The sequence below is a fragment of the Tarenaya hassleriana genome, unplaced genomic scaffold (genome assembly GCF_000463585.1).
Source record: "Tarenaya hassleriana unplaced genomic scaffold, ASM46358v1 Cleome42, whole genome shotgun sequence".
Lineage (NCBI taxonomy): Eukaryota > Viridiplantae > Streptophyta > Magnoliopsida > Brassicales > Cleomaceae > Tarenaya > Tarenaya hassleriana.
The window spans coordinates 327,399-352,323 of NW_010966986.1; the positions used below are offsets into that span (position 1 = coordinate 327,399).

The following is a 24,925-nucleotide window of genomic DNA, read 5'->3' on the forward strand; positions in this document are numbered from 1 at the left end:
TATATATATATATATATATTCCGCTCCAATTTTTCAACACTTTTGGATTAGAGATATTTTTTCCTCTCTCTTTAATTTTCTTTAATTTCATTTATTATGTAAGTCTTCAATTCGCATGTGTGGTTGATTTGCCTAACCACAAACTTAACACCCGTCTGAAAAAGACACCGTTTATCGCCAAATTTATTTGGATTATCATATGAATTATTTATCTATTTTATTTTGAATTAAATTCTCCAAAATTTCTACACACTGCAAGTGTAAATCATAATTAATACCCGTATCGCTCTTATTTATTTATTTATTGTATTGCCATATTGTCTATTTTCCAAGTGGAATGTCTATTCTCCCATATGACCAACCCGTATTATATATTCCTCTAGTAATTTCTCTTCGTAGCATCAGTACAAATTTAAAATAAAAGTTCAGTTATTAAAAAAATATTATTATTATTATTATTACAATTTTAAAGTTTAAATATGCTAGTATATATATATATATTATTTTTATTTATTACAAATATTCTTATCCATTTTTAATAATTCTAATTAAATTTGGATTGAACTTAAATATATTGATGTATGTATAAATGATAATATATTGATGATTGGGATTTCTTAAAATTTATTTACTAAGGAACAAACAAAATTCATTTGGGCCTGGGCCCAATTAAATTTTATGTTTTTTTTTAATGAAAAACATATTTTTTTAACGGAGCAAATGCAACCATATTTATAATTAAATATAGGGAAGGGGTGGACCCACCACTTTATAAGTGAGTGACCGCTCCCATTGATGTTAAAAAAATATATATAACATTTAATAAAATTTCAAAGGAAACGTCACACTACAATTTCGCATCGCCCTCTTTAAAAAAAAAACTTTTACGAATCTAGAAAATCAAATAAAAAAGATTGAATTCTCTTTTTTATTTCATTATATTCCATCATTAAAAAATCATTATCATCAATCCAATCATAATCAAATACAAAAAATTAAGAGTAAGAAGATTAAATATATGTAAGAGTTATAATTTTATTTTAAACAATTTTTATTATTTATTTTTATATATTTATCATATTTATAAATGTATTTATATATATATTTATTTAATTTTATTTTTGATTTGGTAGAAAAACTTCTAGGTAATTTTTTTCAAAAAGAAATCACATTGATATTTCAAAATAGTGATAAAATTCAAACTGATAATATACCAAACTCTCAAATAAATCCTTCAATATATAAACAAACTGATTTACATGACATGATCATTTTTTAATGGTTATATAGTTTGTTTTAACGAAAAAAAAAATACTTTTACACGATTATAAATAAAATTGTAAATAAATAAATTATAAAAAATAAAAATTTATAAAATGACAGATATTTTATTAATTTTTTTGTATTTTATATATGCATTGAATGGAAATAGTTTGTTGGTTCAGCCACAAATCATAAGCCTATATATATATTAGCTTTAATGTTATAAAGAAGGAGCAGTTTGCGAGTGCAGTCCACAATTAGCTAGAGCGTTATTACCAATAGAAGCATCCATTATCTCTCAATTCCAAATAATGACTTTCTCGTGTAAAGAAATCGAAACGTGAATAATTCCGTACATGCATAACACACACATATATATACACACACACGTACGTAAACGCGATTATGTATATCTTAAATCGTGACTTTTCTTCTCCGTTTGAACAACGTTGCGAGGAGACATGGATTTGCCCAGCAAGATCCTTAACGTTGTTGTTCCTCCGTTTGTTTTTCTGTTAATGCTTCTGTTATCCCCATTGTTTATCTTCTTTAAGCTCAGCCGCCGTCTGCAGAGTTACATAAACGCCGAAAATGTCGCCGGAAAAGTTATCCTCATCACTGGAGCTTCTTCCGGCATCGGCGAGGTCAATCCTCTGCTCTTTTTTCGAATTAGTCTTTTTTTTTTTAATTATTTACATTCGTACTCTGATAATTTAATTGGGTTCAATTCAATATTGAAACTTTTAATGTTTTTTTTTGGTAAAGTTTACCCAGGTGGGTGAAATTTTCAATGTTACTGTTTGCAGTTTATGAATAGTAACAGTGTCGAACAATGCTGTATCGTATCATCAACAGTAACAATGTCGTGAACCGTAAATTCGAAATAAACAAAACAACGGATAGAGAAAATAATTATTTTTGTATATTTTGTAATTTGTTTTGAGTTTTTTTGTTTTCTCTGTAGAGAATTATACATCTAAAATTCAATAAAATATCATTGTCTAAAATTCACCTAACATTCATTTAAAACTCAAAACAGCTAAATAAATTTGACCCAAAAAAATAAAGAAAAAACATTTAAAATAATATATGTACATGTATAAGCTTTAATGAATATTTGTGGGTTTGTGTAGCATCTGGCGTACGAGTACGCGCGCAGAGGGGCGCGTATGGCGTTGGTTGCTCGGAGAGAGGAGCGTCTGCGGGCGGTGGCTGAGAAATCCCGGCGGCTTGGATCGCCGGACGTCATCGTTATAACCGGCGATGTCTCCGTTGTCGAAGACTGTAAGCGTTTCGTCCAAGGGACGATCGATCATTTCGGTCGATGTGAGTATTATTCTCTCGTTTCAATTCCTCGGCCTTCAAAGTACAAAGACTCCATTTTTTACGCACACAACAAGTCATGTCGACCGAAAATAATTTAACATCATATTAGAAAATACTATCCATATTGTGATTCTTTATCTTGGATCTGAATCATATACGTTCCAATTATTTCTCGTGACTTTATCTTATTATTTTGTCTACTCTCTAGATTTATAGTCAAGGAACTTGTTCCTCATTTTTATCGATAAGATAGATAAAATTTATCTCGATATTTTAATAAATAGATGTATAATTTCGCATTTTAGTTCGACAGATATTCCGGTTAGAAAAGTGTAAAGCATAAGAATGGGGCGAAGATAAACGGAGGGTAGATCTAAACTTGAACAAATTATTGCAAATTTCGAAAGATTTAAATCAAAACCGATATAAGTGGAAACGAAAAATTCATCCAGTTGATCGCGAAGAAAATTTGAGATCAAGGCAACGTTTGTAGAAAAATAAAATGCGGAAATAAAATAAGACAAATAGAAAAAAACGGAATTACTTTTATTGCTACATCTCTTCTTCTTGTTACATTACAATGAAAATAATCTATACATTTATAGGAAAAATTATTGAAAGAAACAAAGAAATAAAGATACGAAAGAAACAAATAAGGCAAAATATAATTATCACGATATATATTTTATTCTTAATCGATATTATGCCTTTAATTGTTATCAATCATATCAAATCTCCATATTTTGTTTCTATTTCAACATTCTCCCTCAAGATTGATTTTGAAAGAATTCAAAAATCAATCTTGAAGATACAACAAAATGATGAAAAACTTCACTGTTATTAGAACAATCCATAGAAACCAAATTTCATTCATTTAGAGAGTATTAACCTCTTTCAAATCACTTCGCTTGACTTTAAAATTCTAGCTTTAACTCTTTTTGTCATAGCATCTTGCTTGATCTTAGAGTTTTTAGCTTTGACTTCTTTTTGTCATAGCACATCGTTTGAATCTGGTTTTTTTACTCTCCCTTTGAACGATTTGGATATATGAACATCCAAAACGCAAAAGAAAGAAGAGATTAGAAAATTAGAAAAAGAGAAACATATAGTTCAGATCGCAACGCTGCTCTGATACCATATTGAAAAATAAAATGCGGAAATTAAATTAGAAAGAAAGAACAAAAGATAAAAGAACGGAAACACTTTTATTGCTACATCTCTTCTTCTTGTTACATTACAATGAAAATAATCTATACATTTATAGGAAAAATTATTGAAAGAAACAAAGAAATAAAGATACGAAAGAAACAAATAAGGCAAAATATAATTATCACGATATATATTTTATTCTTAATCGATATTATGCCTTTAATTGTTATCAATCATATCAAATCTCCATATTTTGTTTCTATTTCAACAGTAATTTGTTTTGAGTTTTTTTGATAACCAAAATTACATATAAATAGATGAGAGTCTTACATTGAATAAGTAAACTAGACATAATGATAAATATTTCTAAATATATATTTTCCGGATTTGATAAGATCTCCATTATACGATATATCTCATAATATTCTTCAAGATCCGGTATATCTCAACATCCCCCTTCAAGTTGGAGCGTGGAAGATCACGAAACGTCCAACTTGCTGAAAAGATGATCAAACGCATGCCGCTTGAACCTCATCACCTTGCGAACTCGTGTCAATAGAAGAAATAACTAAAAAAAATCAAACAAACGACTGCGCTGCAACTTTGGCACCATGCACAAAAGAATCGTTTGATGATAACAAAAAAAAGGACGACAATCGCGGTGCAGAAAGAAGTCTCGGGAATAACTCTGATTCATCCGAGATTGAAAGGCAACTACGCGAAAGCGTTTAATGACAACAATTTTTTTTGGCAAGAATAAGATGATTGGCGGTTATGCGAATAATCTTTAGAAACATGTGGGATTATGAAAGAAAATAAAAAAAATAAAAATAAAATGACTCTCTTATTCTTAAAAAAAACTCGAAATGATATTACCACTAGATCGATATATCATCATCTTCATCTTCACTCTCATTATCGATCATCATTTTTATGAAAAGAACAACAAATTAGAAAAGAACCAGAAGCTCTGATACCATGTAGAAAAATAAAATGCGGAAATAAAATAAGACAAATAGAAAAAAACGGAATTACTTTTATTGCTACATCTCTTCTTCTTCTTACATTACAATGAAAATAATCCATACATTTATAGGAAAAATTATTGAAAGAAACAAAGAAATAAAGATACGAAAGAAACAAATAAGGCAAAATATAATTATCACGATATATATTTTATTCTTAATCGATATTATGCCTTTAATTGTTATCAATCATATCAAATCTCCATATTTTGTTTCTATTTCAACAATGTTGATGTGAAATTTCGTGTTTGGTTTCATCGGATGAGACAAGTGGACCATTTGGTGAACAATGCGGGGATTGGAGAAGTGAAAGCATTCGAAAGTTACTCGCGTATCTCTGAAGCTGCTCGTGTTATGGTACACAAAAGTTCACGTCTCTTGCAGCTTTATATTGGGTTAAACCCCGAGCCGGATCTCTTTCAAGACTCTGATAATTAAAAACTCGGGTTCTGATTTGCAGGAAATCAACTTTTGGGGTTCGGTGTATACCACGCATTTATCGGTCCCCCACCTCAAGAGGAGCAAAGGGAAGATCATAGCTGTATCATCGGTTTCGGGGTGGTTGTCGCAGCCATACATGGGCTTCTATGGTGTAAGAAGGGTTCTTTGTTTTCGGTAACCGATAAACCCTAATGTTGTTTCAAGTCTGATCTTAGTGGTTTCTTGTTTCAGGCAGCAAAGGCGGCGATGATAAACTTCTACGAAGCGCTGAGGATCGAACTCGGACATGAAATCGGGATAACGGTCGCAACCCCTGGCCTCATCCAGACAGATATGGTTACTCCTGACGTCCTTGCCACGGTAAATACAGCCACCCAAAGGATGTGAAAATGGCTTGGTTTCGTTTTCTTGATGATGAAGCATGCATATATATATATATATATATATATATATGTGTGTGTGTGCAGAAGACTTAATCTTGAACCCTAAACAAAACCCTAAGTACGGATTTTACACCGTTGAAAAACAAAGCCTTGCTGAAGTTAAACTTAATTTTGATATATTGAGTTAATGTTCTATTTTATATAAATCGAGTTTAATTTGGTTAAGTGATTCTTGAACCAAACCCTGAATTCTTTTTATCCAATCTGTAGAAAGTTTTGGATACTAGAATACTTTGTAGTAAGATATTTATATGATTGAAAAGATTGTAATCACGGGTTATAAATACTCTTAACCCTTTTATCTGTAGAATCAAACAAATACGTAAGAAATCCCAAGTATAATTCCTTTGAATTATATATAGTTTCTCGTAACGAAGTTGCATATTGAATGGAACAGGAAGGTTGGGAGTGGGTGCCAATGTTGTCGGCGACTGGCTGTGCGAAAGGAATAGTTGACGGAGTTTGCCGTCGAGACAGAAACGTGACGGTGCCGTCGTGGTTCAACGTCTTGTTCTGGTTGAAGACACTCGTCCCTGAGCTCATGGAAAGGTTCGGTCGCGAGAACATGAAGAAACAGCGTCCCAAACATGACTAGAGAAAGGAACACACCCCACTCGAGAGTTCATGTACCACCAGTTTAAACTGAAGTCCAGTTGCGAAATAAAGTTATGAGGGCGTGACCAACAAATTTGTATAAGATATTTGGATTTTTGCAAATTCATCCATCTTTTTATTAATTTCTAATTTCAAGAATTGATCACAGGACTCAAAAGTGGCATTCCAGTTGATGCAAACTCGAAATGAATAATAACACATAACCATATAAAGACATGAACATCTCCAGATGTGCAACCTCCTTTCGCGAGGAGCCTCTCCTTGGCCTTGGTCTTGGCCTGTGGTTTCGATCCCATGATCCCGCTTCCCCCACTTCACCTGCAGAAACAGGGGAAAAAAAACCCATTGAAGAAAACGAGCCACGGGGAAAGACCTGTCTCTGTAATTCCCGAACATCTTACCTTGATGGCCTCAAGGATTTTGCTGAATTCTAACGTGTCCTCGTCCTTTACTGTGGTCAGACACAAGCAAGACGCAGTTTTCTTGTTGGACAATCTGCAACCAATGAACACGGGAATATAGGGTGATCAACAGATAAGAAAAATGATAACTACAGCTCCAAGGCTTGACTTGCCTGCCCTTCACAATGCAGTAAGGAACTTCCATTTTATGGCACAAAGCAGGCAACCAGACAACCAACTCAATAGGGTTTGCAACATCATGAGCAATGACCACCAATTGTGTCTTGTTCTGCAATTAGGTCAAAAGGAGAACTCTCTGTAAATCTCACATGCACGAGTTTCTTACACTAATGGTTAAAGAGAAGAGAAAATCATGGAAAGAAACGCAGACCTGCTCGACGAGGTATGTCACATGGTTAAGACCATACTTTGCAACAATTGGCTTCTTTGCTTCAACAGGTTTTCCCTCAGTCCTTCTTTACCACCTTGTCCTCGGGCCTGTATTTCAGGAGAAGCTTAAAGAGGCTAGTGGCTGCAACAAGAAATATGGCATGAAAATTATCTTAGTAACCCCGGTGGTAGCAGGGGCATCAAATCTACACTGTTAGTAGCAACTTCAAGGCTAACAACAAACCGGCTCGACAACACAGAGGAATGCACCCAACCCATTCTGAGAGTGCAGTAAAATAACCAGGAGGAGCATCAGTCCCACAGAAGATTTTACAGGGCATTTAGTTTTGAGTCTACACGCAGAGATATACGCTTGCTCCTACAGAGATGACGTTCAGAGAGAAATCACAGGATGGTAACATAAAGCCAGCATAAGAAGCATTGCACATCTACAGAAAAATTCTAGCAAATGCCAAACACAAATTATCAACTTCATCAAACCTCTACCTCTGATCCCTTTGGCCATTCGATGTATCGGGTTTTGGGAGGCAAAGCCCCCCCACGATACCAAACTGCTTGGGACGCTTCTCAAACAAGGGGTTGGTAACTTTATCCTGAAACCCCAGTATTCAAAACATGGACATCAATTCAGAGCGGAGAAAGCAATTTATAAACGAATGTATTCTGACAGGCCACGAAGACCAGAACAATCGATGACATACCGACTTCTTCTCGGCAGCCAATTTTACCCCTTTCTTCGGGGCCTATTAACAACAAATATAAATAGTGAACAAGGTTTCAAACAGATACATAAAACCAAACACCCATTTTTGCAGTAAACCAAGCAATCGAATTTCGAAAACCAAAAGAATCATCAAGCGATCGCCAGGAAAAAAAAAGGTAATCGGCTGCAAATTCAGAATGTGAAAACGATACAGAGCGTAAGATAAAGAGTTAAACTTGAACCACGAAAACGAAAACTGAAGCTCAAACCGACACTGGACACCAGTGGGATTTCGCAAGCATGCCCAAGCCAACACTAGACGCCACACCATATCCAGATAATAGAACACGCACAAATTTCATAGAAACTGCGACCTAGCCAAAACCAGAAGTCGCCGATTATCCAGAAAGGAAGAAGCAGCAAATCAACGAACGTGAAATCACGCAACAAAAAAAGGAAACAAAAGTTACAAAAACATGGAAACGCGTAGATTTCAAAGCGGAACATGCTTATATCAGTTTTTTACCGTTTTCTCAGTTCCTCTGCTCCCGCAGAAACCCTAGTGACCTTAGGTGGAGTTACATTGCTTCGCCCTTGTTAAAAAATGGAGTAAAATAAAGTAAATATTTATGATTTAATTTCATCGTTTTAAAGTTTAGGGTTTAATATAGGACTTAGGAATAGTTCGTGTATTTAAAAATTTTAAAATTCATGTATTTATTTGATATTTTTTCAGTATATTAATATGTGATTTTTCTAAATAAAGTGTTTATGGTTTAATTTAAAAGCGGTTTTTGTAAATATTTTAAAATGTTTTAAAGTTTAGGGTTTAATATAGGATTTAGGAATAGTTCGTGTATTTATTTGAAAATTTGAAAATTTATTTATTTATTTTATATTTTTAAGTATATTAATATGTGATTTTCCTAAATAAAGTGGTTTGTTTGACTGCGACTAAAGTAAAACTATGAAAATGAATTAAAAAAAAGTAACAAACAAGCAGGGAAATAAGATTTCCTATTTTTTGGCATTGGAAGAAAAGATTTTCAATGATTATTTGAAACTTAATTTCATATATATACATATATAATTAACAAATAAAATAAAATATCCTTAGCTATCGAATAAAATGACGTCGTTTTTTAGGTTGCTTTGTACCTAAAGCTTCTAAATAGTCTGGACGATTTACAAGTTTCACAAAATTCAACCCACTCAGTTAGGGAAGAAATTTGTAGTAGCACGTCACCGAATTTCACATTATAATTTGTTTTTGAAATACTAACCCGTTCATGAGCGATATATTTGAATTTTAGTATTCCTTCTTGACTGAATGTATATTTGCGTCCCAACGTGTGTGTATATATATATATATGTATCGCACCCCAATGTTCTGAAGTTGTATAAAACCTTTATCTTCAAGTAAATACAAGTTTTTTTTATAATACAAAGGTTTATTGGTCTCCGGCCCATTTAATCTTCTAAATATGAAATCAGCTTTTAGTCACGCAATTAAATGTGTTATCTCCTTCCAACTAGTGAAATCGAATTCAAAACCTCAAAGTGACTTTGTCTCGTAGAGAATTAGAGATTAGAGAAAAGATCAAACTCCGGTTATATCGGTTTTGAGATTGATATTGAAGCTACTCTCTTTCCACCATTTCTGTCCATAGCTTGTAAGTTTAAACTTTAAACCAATGTATTACAAACACACACAACAACAAAAAATGGTATATAAATATCTGGATTTTTACAAAAATTCTCAAATAAATATATAAACTATTAAATTTCTAAATAAATAACTAAACTTTTCAAAACTCAAACATAGATATATAGACTTTCAAAATTTTGCCAAATGAAACAACATTTATTGACGGCGTCAGAATCTTAAGTCAACAATTATCAACCGATAAATTCCATAGTAAATTTAACATTGTTATTAGATTTTGGTTTCATTTGGCAATTTTTTAAAAGTTTGGATATTTATGTGAAAGTTTTGAAAATTTTCAGTATTTATCTGAGATTTTATACCTTTGATATTTATCCGATAATTTTGTAAAAATTCGGGTATTTATATGCGATTTAAAAAAAAAGATGGAGGAACCAATTTAAAATACAATGTAACTCGACCCACAAATTGTCCGATACAAAAATTAGATAACATAAATCCAATAACCAACAAATCTCTACACAGTTACAAGGATATAGTGTATATGCGCCTCTAGGCTTAGCAAGAAGAACAACTCATTTACTTTACTTCTCTTGGTGATCTTATCTCTCTCTTCCTCTATTTTTTGCTGTAGTTTTCAATATTCACTCTATTTACATGCTTAGGGAGACAGGGACTCTTTTGCAACATAAACTCATACTGAGTTCAGTTTGAACGTTGGCGGAGTTCGAAGGACCTTGTAGGATCCGTAGCGTTTCACAGCCGTGGAATCCGCTCCACCACCGTACGATCTGTACGGACTGCACAGCCCGCAAACCGGAAGGTTGTTATTCCAGTCTTCTTCGTCTTCTTCGTCGAGAGACTCCATTTCCGCCAAAACCTTGAGGAAAAAGTCAACCTCGCAAGGAAGAACAATGGGTCCTTCGCTTCTGTAACCGAACTCTTCTTCCGCACCTTCCAGCAGGATCTTGAACATCGGATGGCTCGCCAGCTTTGTCCTGACCACGAACCTCTCTTTCTTGGGACCCACGTAGACTGTGAAACATCCACGCGGCGCAAACATCGCCGTTCGATCTCTCTTGTCGTTTGGGCTTTTCTTTTCCTCGTGAAGGTCGGATTGAAGGGCGGAGCAGTGCCACGACCGGCTTTTCGCGAACGATGGCGCGGAGTAGGAAGAGGATGGCAAGGGCGATGAACATGGATCTGGAGTCTTGTTCTTCTTGTTGCGGTTGCTCATGTGCCCTAACGATTTCATCTTTTTCCATGTCTTCAGTATCGGATTCTCCTTTATGGACCATTTCTTCTTCGTTGATTCCATTTTGCTGAAAACTCTAACAAAAAAAAGTCAAGAACACACAGCGCTCTTCAGATATTGTGAACCCAGGCAAGAACCTATGAAAAGACAGCTTTTTTTCTTCTGGGTCAAGACAAGGGTTAATGAAAATCCAAATGGGTAATCTGATTTGGTCATTGTTCATCGAATTTATAGAACATCAGGGCGAAAATGAGAGAGAGAGAGAGAGAGAGAGAGAGAGAGAGAGAGAGAGAGAGAGAGAGAGAGATTGTGGGGGGTTGACAAGTAGGAGAGGGGTTTATGTAGGCAGAACTATTGTAGTAGGCCCATACTTCCCAATATAAGCACTCGTGCTATATGCTCAATAATAGACTTCTTTAAACTTAATTTTTTTTTCTAAGCTTATCTCTTTCTTTATTTATCTAAATTCATTGGTCAACGGACACATTATGTTAAAAAGGTGTTGGATTTTGACCACGCATTTGGCTTTGAGGGGAAGTCGTCGTCCACCTGGCACACAAACATCATGCGTACATGCATGTGTGTATATATATGTATGTGAAATCAATATCATTTATATATATGAAATTTAGATATGTATTTACAGACATATATATACACACACACACGTATTTGGAGCTGTGTATATGTATTTTTTTTTGGTATAAGAGTTGTGTATATTTGCATAAGACTTCTATCTTTCCTTTCAAGAAAGTTAATATAAGATGAACATAATATATCTGTTTTTTATTGATCACAAGATTAATAAACAGAGTTTAATTATATATCGACATATTTAAATATTATATATTCAGATTAATTTTCGTTCGTCTCTAAATTATCGAACAAATTAGTAAAACACCGATTTCAAATATTTCTACATTCCTAAAAAAAATTCGAACCCTTAATCTCTGGTTAAGATGATGAACTATCTGCACCGATTTTTAAAATCATATATGTTTTATTTTACTACAAGGGAAGTTGAAACCCTTGACCCAATCTATGATGTCATCTGAATGCGTTCGTTGACATTTGAACTTGTGATATTTGGATTGTCTGGTTTTAGCATGGGGATGTATCGATCGAGTCGCAATTAAGAACATTTTAAGCCATTACCAAGAAGATTTCCCTCACAATGTTTGCTTGCGCTATATTTTTTATATCCATAAATTTAAAATGGTTAAATACGTATTAGAGTCGAAAATTCAAGTCTGGTTTGCTCCGATTGGTTTGTTTCATATATTTTAATAGTTTTTAGTGTATGAAGAAAATAATACAAATGAATTTTTTAGAACTGAATAAAACGCAAGAAAAAACAATTTTGGTGAACAATTTGTTATAAGAAACAAAAAAGAAAAAACCAAAAAATGAGTTCCAAGTTTTATAAAATCTTATAATATATCTTCATAAAAAAAAAAACTTATAATATAAACATTGAGGAAAACATAATGGAGGAGACAAAACGACCAAAAAACAAAGATAAAGAGGGGACAAAGATTCAAGTTAGGACTTATAAAAAAAAATAGATTTAAGTTGGGACGAAATGTGCCTTTTAAATGCAGAAAAAAAAAATTAGAAAGAAAACCTTTCCTAAATAGCAGCACGCCAAGGTAATTTCTCCAAACGATTTGTATATATACGTATATGGTGGAAACGTCTCCTTAATAAATCACTATATAAATATATTTAATACTACAATTATGAAATTTTGATTTAAAAATATAAATTATTTTTATTTTTTTGTACTTTTCATAATTTGAAATATATTCGTATATATCTCAAATATAAATATTATATGTGTGTATATATATATTTGATGAAAAAATAGAATACATTTTATATATAATATAAAAATTCATTCTACAAAGAAAATTCATCTACTAATGATGATGATGATGATGATTTAGCGGGGAATGATATTATATATATATAAAACAACGTGGCAATTTTCTAAAAAACTAAGCAATGTAGCGTTGAAAAGGAATTATATTGAATCTATGAGATAATATGCCATAGATTACGTCAGTGTGTATAATTCATTAAAGAATGGCACCATTAATTATTTTATTCCATGAAAAAGATACTGTTATACCTGTACTGTTAATGTTATTATATTAACTCTGTACCAAATTAGTTGTGTTTTATTTTATTAGATATTAAAATAGGAAAAACGAATCGAAATAAAAAATTTATCGTGTTTGATTTATATATTAAGCTGAATCTAGGTAGAATAGATCAATAGAGGTCGGACATGAGTTTTTTTTTAATACAAATTTTCAATTTTATAAAATGAACTGTAAGAGATTAGGGATATTAAAATAATAATAATAGAAATCAATACATGATCAAAATTTATGGAAAATTAAAATTTTAAATTAAAACTTTATTGTTATATAATATTTAATTTATAAAGATATATATTTATATATGGTTCTATGGTGTAGTGGTTAGCACTCTGGACTTTGAATCCAGCGACCTGGGTTCGACTCCCGGTAGGACCTATTTTATATTTTTTTAAGAGATCATTTTATAAAACACCCTGAAACTTTGTATTAATTGCATAAACAACCCTTACTTTTGAAATGTCCGAATGAGATCTGAGTTTGATTAGTCATATTCTAAGTATAGGGAAGTGAACTATACGACCAACATTTGTTAATTTGTTTTTTTTAAACCTTTACACGGGGAACTCCTTTTCAACTAAAACAATAAAAACATGATAAAAATATATCATCTTCATTTAAAAAAAATGATTTCATATTATAGAATTTTTCAGTACATTATAAATATTTTTTTAGCTAGATCGTTTTTAGAGAATAGATAGCAGATATCACTTACAATGTTCTAGACAGTGAGATGGATTTTATGCAAAATAGTAGTTAGTACAATAACAGGTCAAATTTTTTTTTATATATAATTGTTTTTTAACATGATTTCGTCGAAACTATTCAAATTAAGGATTAATACTAAATAAATATTTAAAAATTTTAGAGGTATTTGTATTTGAATGCGAATAAAGAATAAATTTATTATCCCATCTCGTAGAAGAAGTCGGACACGTGAATTTTGGTTACCAAGGAAATATTCTAGTAGTTGAATGCGAATAAATAATAAATTTATTATTGAGAGATCGCAACAATGTAGTTATACAATTGAGAATAAGCACGCAGAGCGGCAAAATAGAAAAATATATTTACTTTGTTACAAAGACTTCACGAACTGTCTTTCAAAACTCTTAAGTTCAATAAAAAAAAAATACACAAAAGACATAATTACCTCTTTTAAAAAGTAACGTGATAGAACACAAATCAATATTAAAATATTTTCTAACTCTCTTCCACTCATTTAGTCATTTTGAACTATCATCTCTTTCTCAGAATTTCTTAACTCTTCATTTTCTCAACTCTTCTCTCTTTCTCAACTCTTCATTTTTCTAACTCTCATTTCATTTTTACACACAGTCAAACAAACGAAATAGTTTTTCCATTGAACATTTCTCCATCGATGACTTCATATCTCCTTCGAGATTCGGCCGAAGACAGAACAAGTAACAAGAACATAAGGTAAGTTTATTAATAAATGAGATTGGTTCAATGTATGAACTTTCTGTTTTTGTTTTTGAGTTTTATGAATCTGAAGTGAATCGTATGGTATTTGATGAAAATAAGATATTTGCAGAGTAAAACTGTCAAAAAATGTACAAAAACGCATCTCTAATCCCAAATGGATTTTCGGAGTGATAATAGAACATATTGTCAACGAAACAAAGGTACGTCACACTGGTCATACCATTCAAAATTTAACATTGGTTATACAAATCACACTGGTCACACATGTCACAGTGGTCACACCGTTCAAAATTTATTCTGGTCACACTGGTCACACTAGTCACACTGGTCACACTGGTCACACCGTTCAAAATTTATTCTGGTCACACTGGTAACACTGGTCAATTGGTCACACTGGTCATACTAGTCACACCTTTCAAAATTTATTCTGGTCACACTGGTCACACCGTTCAAAATTTATTACGGTCACATTGGTCACACTGGTCACACCGTTCAAAATTTATTTTGGTCATACAGGTCACAGTGGTCATATAGATTACACTGGTCACAGATCACACCGTTCAAATTTTAAATTATGGTCATATTGGTCACACTGATCACACGTGACACACTGATCACATAGGTCACATAACTTAATATTAAACTCTAGTCACACGGTCACACTGGTCATACTAGTCACACTGCAATTCTAGTCACACTGGTCACACTAGACACACCGAAATTTTTTAAAATTCCCAACAAAAAATTTAATTTTTTTGTAATGGATGAAATTTTTTAAATTTTAAAATATTTAAATTTTTTTATACGAAACCGAAAACTACTCTTTTCCCTCTCTTTTAAATTTTCTACAGTATCGTGTCAGGTTTTTTATTTATGGATCCCACATAGATGGGTATTATGAGAAAAACATAATTATAAAGGTCGTATCTGAAGGTATTTTTTATGTCTTTTTTCAGAGATATGCACTGAAGTCAATGTAGCCAAAGTAGGTACATTTTTTAAGTTTGCCCACGCAGAGCTCACCTTTTCCAAAGTATATAATGAGAAACGAGTGCATTTGAGAAATGTATATAGGTTTAATGTTAATGACAACAATAATTTTGTAATTTTTTTTATTATTATTAGGAATATTTGTGTATTTTATCGATATTTTTGAATTTAATATCCAAAACTTGAAAAAAAAAATCCAAATTCATATCTGTTTTCGTGGGCATTACATGTTTGATTATTTGAGTCCGAGTTGAAATATTTGAATCCTAACTGAAATACTCTAATTTTCAAAATAAATTCTTAGTTTGGTTCAGATTGGTGTCGTCTCAAATTTATTTCCAGACATTTTGGGTCCATCACATCATTTGTAGGTCAAACCACTTGTAGTTATGTATTTGGGCCAGACCCAGTCCAAATAATTTTTATTATATGATTAGATTAGTATCTAAATTATCATTTAAATATTTAATTAAGCGCATCTAATCACGATTACTTTGCATATCTAATCACGAGAGGTCATCAAAGAAAGAAGCCTCGAGTTTCGCGTCTGATGTTATAATTTTTTTCCCTCGCTCATTTCTTAATTTTATCATCGCGGGAAAATAATGATAGAAAATGGGATTACTAAATAAATAGCAATATCATGGCTCTTATTTTCTTCTAAATTGCAATTTTTAACTTGCTGCTTCAATTTGCCCTCTCACTCCTCATCCGCAGCCAAATCCTAGAAACCGCCATCAATTTGGACGAGTCCTCGCCGGAGAAGTTGCATCTCCGCCGATCGGGACTCCTCCGGTTTCTTCATCTCATCGCAAATCCGGTGGTGAGTTCCGGCTGATCCGAGCTCTCTCGCTGTCTGTATTTTTTTTTGGTTTCCTCGCGTTCTTCGTCTCAATCTGCTAATAATCGAGTTTGTGAAGCGAGAGTGAGCATGATTTCCGTGTTCTAGTGGTTTGAGTACCGCAAATGTAGGTAGAATCGAGCAGTAGCTTCTGATGGCTTCCGATTAAATGCGCTTTTTGGTTTGCTCGCTTCATCGATCTTCCGGTTTTATTTCCTCTTTCACTTTTGAAGTCAAAGCAATGTTAGGACTTAGGATTATTATTGATTTTGTGTTTGATGCAGTGGAATCTGTCCGAGTTAATGCTAGCGATTTGTTCGTGACACTCGTGTTCATCTGCAGGTTTTGTATTGTATGTTAGTGAACTCGTCTCCTGTGACGAGTAATTCTCGGAGTCTATTCTTTTGCCTGTCAATTTCATGATGTGTTGTGCTCTCATAGTATTTGATCATAAGTATAGATCTTCTTTCTAAATGTGATGCTATTTTTCAGTATTTGAACTGAATTGCGTTGATTACGAATTGAGAAATATGGACTTGATCAGACGTGGTTTATGTCTGTTTTCAGCTGATCAAATTGTATTTCTTGGTTTTATAAATTCTTCATGAGGCTGTTTTCTGTATTCTAACTTCTCAGCTTCTGTCACAGTCTGTCGGTTCCATTCATTCAGCCAATTTGATGGACCAGGTTGGTGGTAGCTGAGTTGATCTTATTCATCTTAATTGTTATTATCCTTTCACGATTAAGACTCTCTGTGCTCTTCCAGTACGAGAAAGTTGAGAAGATTGGAGAAGGAACATATGGTGTGGTTTATAAAGCTCGGGACAAACTAACCAACGAGACATTGGCTCTGAAGAAGATCCGCCTTGAGCAAGAAGATGAAGGTGTACCAAGCACTGCTATAAGAGAGATTTCTCTGTTAAAAGAGATGCAGCATGGTAATATTGTCAAGTATGTACCCAAATCCTTTTTCTTCTTCTTAGTTCCCTCTCTGCTACCCGATGAAATAGTAATATGCTGTGATATCTCTTAGGTTGCAGGATGTGGTGCACAGCGACAAGCGTTTGTATTTGGTATTTGAGTACTTGGACCTAGATTTGAAAAAACTTATGGACACATGTCCTGAGTTCTCAAAAGATCCACAAAGGATCAAAGTGAGTGAGATTCTCTCTCCTATATGATTTTGAAGTCAGCAAGGTTGAATACTAGTTTCATTCTAGTACGATCATGATTCAAACAAAAAGTCTCCTGTGGTTCGCAGCTTCATTGGTTTCTCGGTTAGGTTTTAGTTATTTCTGATATTGTTTGTGAGTGAGCCCTTATTATCTACTTGTATCTGCAGTCATTCCTCTATCAAATTCTTCGTGGAGTTTCGTACTGTCACTCTCATAGGGTTCTACACAGAGATCTGAAGCCCCAAAATTTACTGATTGATCGTCGAACCAATTCGCTAAAGCTTGCTGATTTTGGGCTGGCTAGAGCTTTTGGTATTCCTGTTAGAACATTTACACATGAGGTATTGCAAGAAACTCCGGAAATATATTTGGTCACTCCATCCTTTTTCTTTGTTGTTATAATCTTTCTTCTTTTCTAGGTGGTGACTCTCTGGTACAGGGCGCCCGAGATATTATTGGGATCCCGCCAGTACTCTACTCCTGTTGATGTATGGTCTGTTGGATGCATCTTTGCTGAGATGGTTAATCACCGGCCACTATTTCCTGGAGACTCAGAAATTGATGAACTATTCAAGATTTTCAGGTAATTGGTTTTTGATACACCGATGAAATGCATGCCCTTCTCTGCATTCCAGAATCAGCTTCTCACAGATTTTTATGATTCACAAGAATATCGTTACAATTTTAGCATGTTATCATACATGCATTTGTTGTCTCATTCGCTATCTCGTATTGCATTATAATTTCCCTGAATTGGAGAAATTAACCTAGAAACTAGCTAATCGAAAAGGAAAAATATCAGAAAATTTCTCAATCGAAGTTTCAGTGATTATTCTCTCAATCTCTAAATATTGAATGTATTCTTGAAGAATTATGGGTACCCCAACTGAGGAAACGTGGCCAGGAGTGACTTCCATGCCTGACTATAAATCTGCTTTCCCCAAATGGGCTCCTAAGGTAAAAAGGCAGTTTTGATTAACTGCTTCTGAAACTTGAAACCTGATTAATTACAATTACAAATCTAATCCTCTGCTTGTTTCCTTCAGGACTTGGAAACTGTCGTCCCAACTCTGGATCCAGCCGGCATCGATCTTCTTTCTGTAAGTTCGGTTTATATTTTCAGCTTTTGTTTTTGATGCTTAAAAGCAAAATAGTCCATCGGATATCAGCACAATGTGACGATGACATGACTTGTTGGAATATGTTTTACCGGTTCGTATTTCTTGAAACAAACTAGCTTTTTTCGCAATCCTAATTTCAGAAAATGCTCCAAATGGATCCGAGCAGAAGAATCACAGCGCGGGATGCGCTATTGCATGACTACTTCAAGGACCTTGAATGTATACCCTAGGTATTCATCATCCTCTCTTCGCATTGAACTCTCTCTCTCTCTCTCTCTCTCTATGTGTGGTGTTGTCTTTATATATATGTTGTGTCTACTAGCCTACTAGGTTCATGTTTGCGTGAAACAATTGTTTTGATTCCTTCTGAAATTAGTGTTACTTCTCTATTCTGAAAATTTCTTTGAATCTTAATTTTGATCTGATTCAACCGTGTTTGATTGTGTCATTTGGTTGTAGCTTTCATCGTCTTTATTCTTTTACTAGTACCTTGGGGAAGGATGTTTTTCATCGTGTTGAACTATTTTTGATGTCCAAATCCCACACAACCCTTCAATAAGAAGAAAATGTAGGGTAACCATTTTGGTTTTTTTCTTTGGATTCAATTATATTTTTAATTCCATTTTTTAGTTTTAAAATAGATATCATTCAATTTTCTATCGATATGATTTCATTATAAAAATATTTATTTGTTAAAAATTATTTTCTCCGGGTTGTTTTATATATTCGGTTATTCCATTTTAAAAAGATCATGTCCATTAAATTTTTATATCTAATTTAGTCAGGGTATAGGTACAATTACAATTACGCGTTATTTGGTTTCGATCGGTTCTTTTTATATAACCGAACCGAAACGAACAGAAGAGAAGGGTAACATTTTCTGATCCAAAGGTAGAATCATTGCATGGACGGAAAGCGGTTCATGACGAGCATACTCAAATCCACGTAACGTTGAGCACAGTGGGTGAGAGGCACTGAGGTATTGGCCGAGCTGAACTTGCCGCCGGGGAGTGCTCGCAATGCACTTGTCCCAGCACACACGCTTGTCAGCTTCGCCACCATCGCCCTCGCCCAAGATTTTTACAAAATCACGACACATTGACTAAATCGTTATCGAGATATCTGAATGACGAAACTCGGCAGTTGATACCCACAGCGTACCAAATCGCGCATAGAAAAACCTCACATTTCAGTGGTCTCGTGATTTACGGATTCTGATACTATCACAAAATTAAAGAATAAATAAATACCTTGTAACTTTCATTGATCAAGCCGACAAATATTTGTTTATTTATTAGTAATAGATATTAACTTATTTATTAGTAATACCTATAACGCCAAAGATTATATATATAATCTTATAATCTTTGAGCATATATGGGATAAACGATTTCTTCCAAAACCAGGGTCGTTTCGGAAACAGAAAACCTCATTGTCAAACTTCCATGATTCGCTCATAAACCATCGCACGTGAAATTGAGTACTTTCAAATCCCGGGTAGTAGTGCATTCATAGTTTGATTCAAAGGTAAGCAAAACATCTTTGATTCCAAGTCAACTTGTTAAATCGTTCCAAAACAAAAAGCTTCAAAAGTCCACATAATAGTACATTAATGCGCTCTACCCAAATCGATTTTCTCAGAAAAATCAATTTGAATTTTTTTGGCAGAAATAAACATTGGATTTGAAATTTTGGGTACTTGAATCTGACTCGCAACAGGGGTAGTCATCAATTTAGATCCGGTCCTAAGAACCAGATCGAAACTAAATCACGAAAAGAAGTACACATTCAAAACGTGACGGCCTCCTCGGTTGCGATGGGAACCGCCACTCTGTCTTCTGCAAGAGAATTCATCGACTAATTGATGCATATACGTGTATATGCATACACACATGCATTTGGCATTACTCTGCGGTAAATGAGCTAAAAAATATTTTGTAGCTGCAAAAAAGAAAAAAAAAAGTTGGAAGAGAAAATTGGCTCTAAAACTGATAGCTTAGAACGCGAAAAAACAGATTAGGTGAGAGACCAAGAGCATAAATGGAAGCTCTTGATTAGGTAATAAATATAGTGATTACTTGTATATAGAATACCACAAAATCGGATTTCTAAAATCATATTAGAGAACCCAATAAAACCCGACTTACTCCTTCAGGAGATGACGCAATATGATGATGCGGTCCAAGGACTTCCGCAGGTACCAAAACTCTGAATACTGCATAATGATGGTTCAGACTCTTTTCTCCTTGAAGCCTGTGTACACTCCCGAGTCCGCCCGCTTTGGGGTTTGGAAAAGCGTAGAAAACCCGTTTTATTCTTTGGTGAACCAGCGCCATGGCACACCTTGTACAGCAGAAAACATCACGATCTCGTTACAGGGCGAACGAAAAAAAGTGTCGTGGAAAAGGAAAGTGTAGAAATGCGTCTTTGTTCCACATACTCACATTGTACAAGGCTCCCAAAGGAGGAAAATGTCGTAACCAGTGCAAAGGTAGGGCCTCTCCATTATCGTATCTTCAAGAGCATTTTCTCTATTGCCATTTTTTGACCGCTGAAAAGCTAAAACATATTAGTGATAATGGTTTATTACAGAAAGAATTCGGATGAACTTTGAAAAGCCGTGGTTAGAATGAACTCACAGTCCCGTCCGGACTCTGGATACTCGTTTTTTGCTTTTTTGAAGGAGAATCGATGCTGAAGAGCTCATAATGATTCGGGACATGATCATCTACGGGATTGGGGAAAAGATTTCTATCTCTTGTAGAAGAAGATTCGATTGCGACTATAGCAGCATGTCTTAGAGGGTGCCACTGGTCACATTCTTGGGCAATATTCCGTTCTAAACTCCAACACCAAGGATTTAAACAAGCAACAGCAGAGCATGAACCTTTTTTCTCGCCAAGCGTGCCATCTAAGAAGAACGTCTCCGTACGATCACTGGTCTCACGGCTTGTAATGTCGTGAGGAGCAAATGAGAGATGGACTTGATCAGTTTCACTTGCTATTACTTGCCTAGATGAAGGATCGACCATTACTGCAGCATTTACTAGCTGAAAAAAGACAGCATCAAAAGTTTAGCACCTTAACTATGATACATGGACACCTCTTCTTGTTGTTCATCAGAACCTTTATAGGCAAAATTAAAAAAGCAAAAAGGGTCACATCAACTAAAAGATGATTGATATTATATCAGACATAGATGAATATGATACAGAATTAGAGATCTGATCTTAGTTTTGCAATCTCTTATCGACAAACAGGCCGCCAACCTTGTTAATCCATAGACATTCAAAGGGCTTGTTATGGTTAGGGATCATGATCAGAGAGCATAGGTTTACGAGAAGAAGCTAACAACTTACTGGTTTGTCCCCAGATATTGCAAGATTAATTACAAGTCTCATGAACTTGCAAACTGATTGTGAGTCCTCGTCGCTAAAGCCACCAATGCCATCGACATTGCTGTTGAAACACATGAAATTGAATGACAAGTATGAGTATGCGGAAAATTATATTGATGGGTCATGTTCTGTATGGGTCCGTGCAACATGGGTCATGTTCTGTATCTTCATCCATCAGTAAAGCAATTATAATTATTAGATACTGCTCTTGGAAAACTGTTCAAAGTGCATGACATATCAATGAAAATATCTTGGATGCAAAGGAACACAGATTACCTGATCAACCTTAAAGGTCAAAACAACGACAGCAACACGTTTATGATTACCGCATGCAACAAAAAACATTTACAGTAATGAAAGAAAGGGTAAATGGATTATGGTAAATAGATCAAATTATTCAAGACAAATATAGTCAAGAATGCAAATAAGCTGAAATCCAACAAATAATGTAGCGCTTACTAGGTTGGTGGATGGTATGAAGTTGGCCACAGTTTACATTGTTCTTCCCACTCTTTTTTCGACAATGCAGCATATTTGCACACCTACCAAATTAGAACAAAAAAAATTGTCTTTTTACTGTATGTATAAACCAACAAAAGAAAACTCGACGTAAACTTTTGAAATACAGAAACCTTGAAGAAGATTCATATGAGATGAAAGAAAAAGCTAACCTACTTTTGCCAAAAAAGGACTCAACTGATAGGAATTAACGAGATCTTGAACATCTGGTGGCATATTGTTCGATTGACCTTCATCATGCTCAGGTGCTAGACATAAAATGACGGTTAACTTAGTTTCACCTGTCAAATAAACGAGCGATCAGGACCATATCAAATGGGATTGAATGCTCGCCATACCAGTGTATTAAGAATTTTAACTTAAATACCTCGATCTGGGAGAATCTCCTTTCGTATTCGTTTAACATGACGGAGATCTTCAAGAGGCGAAACCCGGCATAAATGCCTATAACAAGGTCATAGAGTTAATCAATTCAAATGAAGAGTTAATGAAACACTGCACAACCTCTCAGTTGCAGATATCCATGGTCGATAGAAGAAAAAACACAACAAACCTCACAAGAGTATTGGCGGATTTGGGCTCAATGACGCTTGCATATACGCCCACTAAGAACAAGAAAAACACGACAGAGATTAGAAAAACCTTGATTGGATATATTTGACAAGAAAGGCTCCCAGATGTGGAACAAACCAGTTGGCTGGTTATCAGGTGAAACCGGAGGCTTTCCTGGGATGTGGATGATTTGCCATGCATCTGAATCCATCAGTTTCCCTTACCTCACTCTGATCTGCAGAGAGTTCATACCATAAATTACCCAAGTTGGGAAAAATAATCAAGATTCTGAAGAAAACAAATGAAACTACAAAATGGTAAAAATTCTCCTAACATACTTGACTTCATTGGCCAACAAAGTCTCAAATATCAAAATTACAGCAGATTGGAGAATATAAACAAAGGCTTGGCACTTGCTCGATCCAAAAAGTGATTCATACCGGTTTTATTCACTGTATGCGAGGCCTGTTTAATGAATTAATCAATTCGAACAGATTATTTACTTGGGGAATCCAAATGGCATTTTAAAGATTACTCAAAAATAATTTTCAATGGTGAAATTTAATTGACATCTGATAACTGGTTCGAGTAGGAGCAAAAAGATTTCAAAACAAAAATCATTCACCTACCAACAGATCCAGATTGACAAATGTAATACGATGCAAAATCCTCATGAACAGTATGGTTACCTAGATAACATACGTATATACAGTAAAGAAATCAGTATCAGTACATATATAGTTTAGCATTAGCAACAATTACAAATTTGCAGTTTAGAAATAGGAACAATACAAACAACAAACACAAAACTATCTAATCCCGTTCCTAAATATTCCATAGAAATTTTCGGAAACAATTCGAGTGGCTCATGTGGCAAGGACACAGAAACATCGAACGCAATCTCTGTCGCTCATGTAGCAGCAGTAAACTTTTACAGAGACGAAGATACTAAAAGCTCCGTTCGCACTTTAGCTTGATTCTTAACAAGATCTATCTTTTGGACATTACGCCGAGCACCTTGTGCTCTATACGCTATCCAAAAGCGACATCATAGATCAGATTCGAATCAAATCATTCATAACCCTAAGCAACTCAGAATCTCCAGATTGATACGAAATAGAAACATACACCAAAAAAAAGGAAATGGAAAATAATCAAAACTGTGAAAAGAACAATGAACCGAGCTGAGCAGGCGAATGAGTGAGAGAAAGAAAGAGAGAGCATACCTGAAGCGAGAGTTCAGACAACAGACGGAATACGGCGGCAAAGATGCAGATGGCCGCGGTGGCGGCGAGGCGGCGACGGGAGACGACCACCGACGACGACAGCAGAGGCGGCAGGCAACAGCGTTCTATGAGGCGACTCAGCTTTCAAAAAAACCAGTTGAGACTTGAGACAAGCATACGGTGAAATGGTCTTTTTGCAAATTTTATAAAGGTCAAGGGTAAAATGGTAATTATAGAAATGGTCAGGTCATGTACGGTTTAGGAATTAGGAGCTGTGGTAGAATTGATTACATACATCAAGGTTGGTGGGTTCGCGTTTCGAATTTATTTAAACTTTTAAAGAATTCAATTAAAAAACATATCGAAATTATGTTTTATTGTGAAATACGAACTAACTTTATTTTATTTAAAAAATATTCTTGACGGTATTTTTTTTATCCAAATATCAAGTTTGGTCTAAAAAAAGGTTCCGTCTGTGGGAATGTGACAAAAATGTGAAAGGTGTTTTTCTAAAAATAAATGTGCTTTCGAATTAAATTATGAAACCAAAATAGTACTTTGAGAAGCTTTTTGTGCATGACACGTTGATTTACTACAAAAGAGTTGTAATCCTAAAGGAAAAAAAAAACAATTACATTATTCAATATAGATCCATATTTAGTTATTTTTATGCCATTATGTTAGTTTTATAAAAAACTATATCATTAATTTATATATTAAATTTCATTTTAATAAAATTATTTTTATTATCAGATTTTTTGAAAAAGATCTTTTATAAAATTATTAATATTGTTTTT

The 24,925-nt window shown here is 34.2% G+C and overlaps 4 protein-coding genes, 1 non-coding gene and 1 pseudogene across 10 annotated transcripts; 3 read left to right on the forward strand and 3 right to left on the reverse strand.

Annotated features, from left to right (window-relative positions):
• Positions 1 to 1,666: 1,666 nt before the first annotated feature.
• On the forward strand, positions 1,667 to 6,407 carry LOC104825026 (11-beta-hydroxysteroid dehydrogenase-like 4A). The gene is made up of 6 exons (XM_010557261.1): positions 1,667 to 1,907; positions 2,397 to 2,589; positions 5,035 to 5,120; positions 5,224 to 5,355; positions 5,436 to 5,564; positions 6,045 to 6,407. The coding sequence occupies exons 1-6, from the start codon at positions 1,725 to 1,727 to the stop codon at positions 6,240 to 6,242; spliced, it is 921 nt and encodes a 306-aa protein (XP_010555563.1). The 5' UTR covers positions 1,667 to 1,724; the 3' UTR covers positions 6,243 to 6,407.
• Positions 6,394 to 7,394, reverse strand: LOC104825182 (annotated as a pseudogene).
• Positions 7,395 to 9,887: 2,493 nt separating this feature from the next.
• LOC104825028 (auxin-responsive protein SAUR36) lies at positions 9,888 to 10,997 on the reverse strand. The gene has a single exon (XM_010557262.2). The coding sequence runs from the start codon at positions 10,759 to 10,761 to the stop codon at positions 10,138 to 10,140; it is 624 nt and encodes a 207-aa protein (XP_010555564.1). The 5' UTR covers positions 10,762 to 10,997; the 3' UTR covers positions 9,888 to 10,137.
• Positions 10,998 to 13,166: 2,169 nt separating this feature from the next.
• Positions 13,167 to 13,238, forward strand: TRNAQ-UUG. The gene has a single exon. It is a non-coding gene; the product is annotated as a tRNA-Gln (tRNA).
• Positions 13,239 to 15,936: 2,698 nt separating this feature from the next.
• LOC104825029 (cell division control protein 2 homolog) lies at positions 15,937 to 18,863 on the forward strand. Of its 3 annotated transcripts, none has more exons than XM_010557265.2 (9): positions 15,937 to 16,119; positions 16,786 to 16,824; positions 16,904 to 17,088; positions 17,171 to 17,291; positions 17,480 to 17,653; positions 17,732 to 17,895; positions 18,182 to 18,269; positions 18,359 to 18,412; positions 18,550 to 18,633. In XM_010557265.2, exons 2-9 carry the CDS (start codon positions 16,816 to 16,818, stop codon positions 18,565 to 18,567), a joined length of 813 nt encoding a protein of 270 aa, XP_010555567.1. In that variant the 5' UTR covers positions 15,937 to 16,119; positions 16,786 to 16,815; the 3' UTR covers positions 18,568 to 18,633. The 3 variants fall into 3 exon arrangements, with proteins under 3 accessions (XP_010555567.1, XP_010555566.1, XP_010555565.1); XM_010557264.2 differs by having other exon boundaries at positions 15,942 to 16,119; positions 16,774 to 16,824; positions 18,574 to 18,863; XM_010557263.2 differs by having other exon boundaries at positions 15,943 to 16,119; positions 18,574 to 18,863.
• A 1,128-nt stretch (positions 18,864 to 19,991) lies between these two features.
• LOC104825030 (probable inactive tRNA-specific adenosine deaminase-like protein 3) lies at positions 19,992 to 24,282 on the reverse strand. 4 transcript variants are annotated; one of them, XM_010557268.1, is made up of 12 exons: positions 24,129 to 24,282; positions 23,532 to 23,591; positions 23,041 to 23,137; positions 22,904 to 22,955; positions 22,718 to 22,794; positions 22,507 to 22,631; positions 22,291 to 22,373; positions 21,793 to 21,892; positions 21,073 to 21,483; positions 20,878 to 20,984; positions 20,581 to 20,776; positions 19,992 to 20,271 (listed from the first exon to the last, which is right to left on the reverse strand). In XM_010557268.1, exons 3-12 carry the CDS (start codon positions 23,111 to 23,113, stop codon positions 20,197 to 20,199), a joined length of 1,299 nt encoding a protein of 432 aa, XP_010555570.1. In that variant the 5' UTR covers positions 23,114 to 23,137; positions 23,532 to 23,591; positions 24,129 to 24,282; the 3' UTR covers positions 19,992 to 20,196. The 4 variants fall into 4 exon arrangements, with proteins under 4 accessions (XP_010555570.1, XP_010555569.1, XP_010555572.1 ...); XM_010557267.1 differs by lacking the exon at positions 23,532 to 23,591; XM_010557270.1 differs by lacking the exon at positions 23,532 to 23,591 and having other exon boundaries at positions 19,992 to 20,374; positions 24,129 to 24,281.
• Positions 24,283 to 24,925: the final 643 nt, after the last annotated feature.

Coding starts and splice junctions, on each gene's coding strand:
- LOC104825026 (XM_010557261.1), top strand. CDS start 1,725: ATGGATTTGCCCAGCAAGATCCTTAACGTTGTTGTTCCTCCGTTTGTT. Junction 1,908..2,396: donor CTTCTTCCGGCATCGGCGAG/GTCAATCCTCTG, acceptor GGGTTTGTGTAG/CATCTGGCGTACGAGTACGC. Junction 5,356..5,435: donor CATACATGGGCTTCTATGGT/GTAAGAAGGGTT, acceptor TTCTTGTTTCAG/GCAGCAAAGGCGGCGATGAT.
- LOC104825028 (XM_010557262.2), bottom strand. CDS start 10,761: ATGGAATCAACGAAGAAGAAATGGTCCATAAAGGAGAATCCGATACTG.
- LOC104825029 (XM_010557264.2), top strand. Junction 17,292..17,479: donor AAGATCCACAAAGGATCAAA/GTGAGTGAGATT, acceptor TTGTATCTGCAG/TCATTCCTCTATCAAATTCT. Junction 18,413..18,573: donor CCGGCATCGATCTTCTTTCT/GTAAGTTCGGTT, acceptor TCCTAATTTCAG/AAAATGCTCCAAATGGATCC.
- LOC104825030 (XM_010557267.1), bottom strand. CDS start 23,113: ATGGATTCAGATGCATGGCAAATCATCCACATCCCAGGAAAGCCTCCG. Junction 22,795..22,903: donor TCCGCCAATACTCTTGTGAG/GTTTGTTGTGTT, acceptor ACCTTGTTATAG/GCATTTATGCCGGGTTTCGC. Junction 22,374..22,506: donor TGAGTCCTTTTTTGGCAAAA/GTAGGTTAGCTT, acceptor CTAATTTGGTAG/GTGTGCAAATATGCTGCATT.